General features: G+C 40.8%; 2 protein-coding genes across 2 annotated transcripts; both read left to right on the top strand.

The window, feature by feature from the left end:
- LOC107633982 lies at positions 1878-2564 on the top strand. The gene has a single exon (XM_016337568.1). The coding sequence runs from the start codon at positions 1878-1880 to the stop codon at positions 2562-2564; it is 687 nt and encodes a 228-aa protein (XP_016193054.1).
- LOC107633983 lies at positions 2874-3371 on the top strand. Its single transcript, XM_016337569.1, has one exon. The coding sequence runs from the start codon at positions 2874-2876 to the stop codon at positions 3369-3371; it is 498 nt and encodes a 165-aa protein (XP_016193055.1).

The raw sequence follows: 6816 nt of genomic DNA, 5'->3' as shown, positions 1-6816 counted from the left end.
AAGTAAATGGTATCGAATAGTTTTAAATTAACATATATAATATCTTTTAAAAATTTATAAAATTTTTATAATTACAAAATCACTAAAATTAATCAATTAAAATTAATTATATATAATAATATATAAAAATATTGATTTTAATTGCTAATTTTAATAATTTTACGATTATAAAAATTTTATAAATCCCATTTAATGAGGGTTTTTTATTTAAATAAATTATTTGTCATCCTATTTTACCTGAATCCCTTAAATGATTTTTTTGAACGTGAATCTCCTAAACCATATAATATATAAATCGTCCTAGGCTCGTGTGTTTTAATTAATATATAAACCATTGTACCTTGGGACGATTTATGCGTAAATTGCATAAGTGAATAAGGCATAAATCGTCCCACCCTAGTGTGTAATAAAAGTAACACATAAATCGTCCTAGGCTAGTTTGATTTATGCGTTTTACCCTAAAATCCCATACCCTGGCACGATTTACGTGCAAATCCCAAACCCACAAGCCCCTGGGACGATTTATGTAAAAAACTTTATCCCTCAATACCCTAGGACGAGTTATGTGTTACTATGATAAGACACGTTAGTGTGAGACGATTTATGTGTAAAAACACAATACCAGACACCATGAAACGATTTATGTGCTGGAAGAGCCTATAAATACAGGAGGAACATCATTGTCGAGCCATATTTCAGCTGAGGGTTGCGGGAAGATGGCTGAGAGTGTGTTCTTGTTAGTTCATCATCGGGAAAAGATCGATAAAAATACAAGTGAGGGTGTAACGTTCAGTTGCAAGAAATAGATTGGAGTGTTCATAAATCCATCAACGAGTTTAGATGATTTACGAAATAGCATACTACAAAAGTTAGGTAAGTGCGGTAAGAAGCTTGTGAAGCAAATGTTTTTCAGGATCCCTATCTCACTCAGGCAAGGTTATGTGAAGTTTGGAAAATATGAGATGCTAGGCGATGACGACATTCGTGTTATATTTCACAGTCAATCGAGATTTCCAGATTTGGGAGCTATGGAGTTGTTCGCGAAAATGGATGATGTGGAGGGTAGCTCCGGTGGATCTACTCCAAATCCGCCCACAGTCGGGGTAGATGGTGCTTCAAGTGCCATTCCTATTCGTCACGACGTCACCGCCCACATTTCATCTCCATCATTTGCAGCCGATCTGGCAGTTCATGCCGAAGATGGGGATTGCTTGGGTGATGCACGAACCTTCGAGGAGCTTGCAGCGGCAATCAGAGAAGGACCGGTATTGGATGGTGCAACTACGTTTATGGAGGTCGGAGATAGGGATCCAGTTGTTGAGGCCATTGGTGATGATGATTCAGATTCGGAACCACCCGTTATCGGTGATGAATCTGACGATGAGGATGACACAAGAACAGTTGTGAGATCGCAAGGCCAAACAAGCTCTCAGATACAACATTACCCTCCACACTTCTCTACATTGGATCTTGAGGCGATGAATCAACCAGCATTTCCAGGTCGACAAATGTCAAGTATTCACAGAGACGAGCATGGTATGCATGCGGCAGAGGAGTTTGAGGTCGGGCAGCGGTTCCAGAGCAAGGAGGAGGCAGTGTTGATGGTGAAGAATTATAATATTCTTCGTGGTGTTCAGTATAAGGTGTTTGAGTCGGACTAGTTGAAGTATCACGGGAAGTGCGTCCAGTTTGGGAATGGGTGTAATTGGCTGATACGCGTGACTATGCGGCAACGGAAAGGATAATGGGAAGTCCGGAAGTACAATGGGCCTCACACATGTCTTGCAACCGAGCTGTCCACCGACCACAGGCAGCTTGATTATCATGTGATCTGTGCATCAATTCTATCGCTGGTTAGGGCGGATGCGGCAATCTCGATGAAAGTACTGCAAAATGCGGTGTCAACGACATATGGATTCAAGCCCAGCTACCGGAAGGTGTGGATGGCTAAGCAGAAGGTGATTGCACAGATTTATGGTGATTGGGAGGAATCTTACAACATAATTCCGAGGTGGATAATCGGGGTTCAGATGTACATGCCGGGCAGTATTGCAGTATTGCGCACTTCACCTGTAAGGTCTGGTAATACGGTTGATGAGTCGAGGGTGTTTTTTCATCGATTGTTTTGGACGTTTCCGCCATGCATTGAGGCATTCAAGTATTGCAAGCCACTGATATCCATTGACGGTACCCATCTGTATGGCAAGTACGGCGGAACGTTACTCATGGCGATTGCACAAGATGGAAACTCGAACATACTCCCAGTGGCATTTGGACTTGTTGAGGGTGAGAACACTGAGTCATGGAAGTTCTTCCTTGCTCACCTTCGCCAACATGTGACCCCGCAACCCGGCATTCTAGTTATATCTGACCGCCACAATGCAATCAAGGCTGCGTTAGTTGCAGAAGACGGTGGGTGGCTCCCACTGGCCACCTATCGTGCATATTGTGCTAGGCACATAGCTGCTAATTTTGCGCTTAACTTTAAATCCAAGGATGCACGGAAGATTCTGGTGAACGCAGCCTATGCAAAGTCCGAACAGAAGCATCAATATTACATGTAGATCTTGAGGTCCGAAGACCCGACTATGGTTGAGTGGTGTAACCGGATTGGGTTAGGGTTATGGACCCAATATCGGGATGGTGGGCGCCGGTACGGTCACATGACAACCAACATATCTGAGTGTATCAATGCCGTCTTGAAGGGCACACGAAACTTACCGGTGGGGTCACTTGTGAAGTCAACATATGGACAATTGGCTGAGCTCTTTGTTAGGAAAGGAAAGGAAGCGGAGATGCAACTCGGGGCAAGGCAGAAATTTTCGCAGATGCTTATGAGGGCGATTGAGAAGAACCAATAGGCCTCCAGAAACATGCGGGTTGAGCTATATGATAGAGGAAACACAGAGTTTGTTGTGGACGAGATTGCTCCGACGGGAGGGAGAATCGCTCTGACTGCATGTAGGATATCGCTTTCGGCCAGGACTTGTGACTGTGACTATTTTCAGACCCTCCATTACCCATGTCGTCATGTGCTTGCAGCTTGTTCGTATTGCAGACTGGATTGGAGGATTTACGTGGATGACGTGTATCGCTTGACAACCATCTTCAATGTTTATAACATAAGTTTCTCCCCTCCGATGGCAGACGACTTGCTTCCCTTGTACGAGGGTCCTCAAGTTATCCCAGACCCCGGCATGATGCGAGCGACCGTGGGTCGTCCTAGGACTACACGGATAAGAAACAGTATGGATGAGCCCGAACCGGACAAGACGAAGAGATGTGGTATGTGTAGGGTTCCAGGTCATACTAGGAGACAGTGTCCCCTTCGCGCATGTGCATCCGGTCCTCATGAAGGGACTAATGCATAGAGCCTCGAGTAGCATTATAGTTTATGTTATTTTATTTGCCTTAGCATAGTTAGATTGTTGCTTGATGTCGCTCTTTACACTTTGCATTTAATGGTGTTCTTTGTCGTTCACTTCATTTGTTGTTAAAGACCTTGTGTTAGTCGGTTTAAATTTCACTTCTCGTTTACTTTCAAAATAGTCCTTAAATCTTTCCATAGTACTAGATAATACATAATATTAACGAAACGGCAACAGTGCTTAATAACAACATAACAATATCGAAACGACAACAGTAAAAAGTACTAACTGAATACCATAACAATAACATAAGAATACCCCACTATCTAACACATATGTGACCCGGTGCCACACTTGGCTGGCCTGATGATGCGCTTCCTCCTCTGTGTGACCAGTACATATGTCTCCGGTGGCTGCACCTCCATCCCAGCAGCACGATCGGGCTCGTCAGACAACTCTGTGTGTGTCTGTCCCTGCACGGCAGATGCCGGAGTACCGCCCATGGCAAACGGACCTCACTGATAAGTAGTCGGCGATTCATTCAAATCGACGTTAAGATCCACTGTCCCTCCCTCAAACTGAGGCCTATAATCACCATCTGTGCTGGAAAACTCCCGTATCTCAGCAAAAAAATCACTCCCCGCACTAAAAACCTGCTCCATCTGGTTCGGGCTGCAGAAGTCAGAGAACAGTGTCGTACTCTCATCTTTTGTTGCCTACGGATAGTCCGTACACACCGGGTTGGCTGATAAGAAAATAACAAGCACAGTCACAACTCAACATCGCACAACAACCAAAAACATGTATCAGAAATCAACCAAACCCCTAAACTAAACATGACCCTAACATATCCTAAACATGTTAACCTTAACATTTCACTAATTTCTAACACAACAAGCATTTTTTTTCAAAAGAATCACATTCTTGTAACTAAATACATCAACGACATTGAATATATCAGTTGTAAATCAAATTAACTACTAACCTCTTCGTCGATAAAACCTGCCACGTGCGCGATGCCGTTCAATCGGTACATGTCGTTCCTCGCCATCTTCGACCGCCCCCCTAAGCCACCAAATCAGCCTCCAACAGCCGCCAACCCAACCTTCAGAAGCCGCCCTCCGCCGCCGTCAACGCCGTCCACCGGAGGCCACCTCTTCCGAACCCTAACTAACCCTCCACTGCCGCCGACCACACCCTTCCTTGAATTTTTTCCCGGAGCTCTCCTCCCCTCCACTACCCTCCTCGCCGCTAATGGAGTCTCTCACGAATGAGACTTTACTCGTGGAAGGTAAGTAGGGTTTGGGTCTTTACACATGAATCGTTCTAGGGTGCTGAGGGGTATATATGCACGTAAATCGTGCTGGGTTGGTGGGGGTTAGGTTTCCACATAAATCATCCTAGGGGCTTGTGGGTTTGGGATTTGCACGTAAATCGTGCGAGGGGGTTGAGGGTTATGGAGAAGCACGTAAATCGTGCCAGGGTATGGGGTTTTAGGGTAAAACGCATAAATCAAACTAGCCTAGGACGATTTATGTGTTACTTTTAATACACACTAGGGTGGGACAATTTATGCCTTATTCACCTATGCAATTCATGCATAAATCGTCCCAGGGTACAATGGTTTATATATTAATTAAAACACGCGAGTTTAGGACGATTTATATATTATATGATTTAGAAAACAGGTTCAAAAAAACTATTTAGGAGATTCAGGTAAAATAGGATGGCAAATAATTTATTTAAATAAAAAACCCTGAAAATGATGAGGGAGGAGGATCTCTACAATGAATTAAGTGAAGAGTAAGAGAAGATAAGACACCCTGTCTTGTAATGAATTTTGATTATTTGTATGTTGTCTTATTGGTTGCTCTCCACTGTAAGCTAAGTATGTGCTACGTAGGACACACACATATATATGCATATGCCAGCTAAGTGAGCTAACTTATCAATACCACTTTTCACTCATTTCTTTCAAGTGGATAAATAGATACTTATTATATGGCTGGCACAGATAAGACATTAGCACTTCACTTCACCACACACTAATCAGGTACCACCTTTAATTTCTTTCAAGAATATATATATTGAACCTACATTACGTCACTCATCATTATTCATCAATTGATAATATACCGCAACTGCCAAATACTGCTCATGATATAGACAACCATACATTTATACATTTAATTTAATTACTTCCCTTAATTATTTTGTTTAGTTCTCTTGAATTGCTTAGTTAGGTCACAAATATATGCATATCAAAATAATACAAGAGTGATTTTTGTAACCTATTTTTTACTCACCAAAATGTAAATTAAATTACCTAGAAAAACAAGGGCAAGTGTTATAATTGCAGGCTTACATTCATAGTTAGCAATCATAATATAATTATTTAAAGGCTTTGTTAGCGAGCTGACATGACCAGACTTATGTTTGTATTTTCCACTATGTCAACATGAAGTCCTTCAATTCATAATAAAACAAAGGAAAAGTTTAGGGAGAGTAATTTTTTTAAATTCTGGTAAGTATGTAATCAGTAAAGAAAAGTGAGCTATTGGATAAAATTTCACAACAATCTCACACCATTAAAATCATCATTAATAGCTATTTAATGACTATAAATCACAAAAATTGATGGCCTAGCACTCCTCTAAAACAAAGCAAGAGAGAAAGATTGGTTAATTAAAGCAAAAGTAAAAAAGTAAATAATAAACAAAGAAAAGGAAATTACAAAAAGGGTAGCATGCATATATAACTATTGTTTTTGCATGGGTGTATAGATGGTACCCAGCTATGAATAATTGTGGACACCTTTCTTCTTCTCAAACTTGAAGACTATACTTAGAATCTTTCAGAAGAATAAATGCAAAGCCATATCCACCACCATAGCCATAGCCATAGCCATACCACAAAGCTTTAATTTTTGCCCCCAAGCTAAATATGAACCCCTCCCTCTCTCTTTTCTCTTCTCCCCACAAAGCTAAGTTGTTAATAGAAAGAAGTTCGAACTACGAATTGTGGCCACTCCCATTTCAAGCAAAATAGCACATGGTGTGTTCACATAATTCAATTCGGCCCCCATTGTTAAATGTGAAAATTCCCTGCCCAAGTTTATTTCAGAATTTTGCACATGCATGAAAACCACACACACAATGCCAATTCTGAAACGTGCTCAAAATAAAATTTTGATCCTTTGATTAATTAGTTACCCTTTCATAAATATTTTGATAAAAAGTTAGATTATATAATAATATTTTTGATACAAATAATTAGTTAATAAATTTTGAATATAACAATCTAATTATTTGTCAAGTAATATAAAATAAAATTTTAAGAGTAAAGTATCGTTTTTGTCCCTAACGTTTCAATCGTCCTATTTAAGTTCCTAACGTTTTAAAACTGACTCAATGTTGTCCTGCCGTTAGGGATCCGTTAACAGAATTGA

The sequence above is a fragment of the Arachis ipaensis genome, chromosome B03 (assembly GCF_000816755.2).
Source record: "Arachis ipaensis cultivar K30076 chromosome B03, Araip1.1, whole genome shotgun sequence".
Lineage (NCBI taxonomy): Eukaryota > Viridiplantae > Streptophyta > Magnoliopsida > Fabales > Fabaceae > Arachis > Arachis ipaensis.
The sequence above is the reverse complement of the archived record's forward strand: the minus strand, read 5'-3'. Positions and strand labels throughout refer to the sequence as shown.

Coding starts and splice junctions, on each gene's coding strand:
- LOC107633983 (XM_016337569.1), top strand. CDS start 2,874: ATGCGGGTTGAGCTATATGATAGAGGAAACACAGAGTTTGTTGTGGAC.
- LOC107633982 (XM_016337568.1), top strand. CDS start 1,878: ATGAAAGTACTGCAAAATGCGGTGTCAACGACATATGGATTCAAGCCC.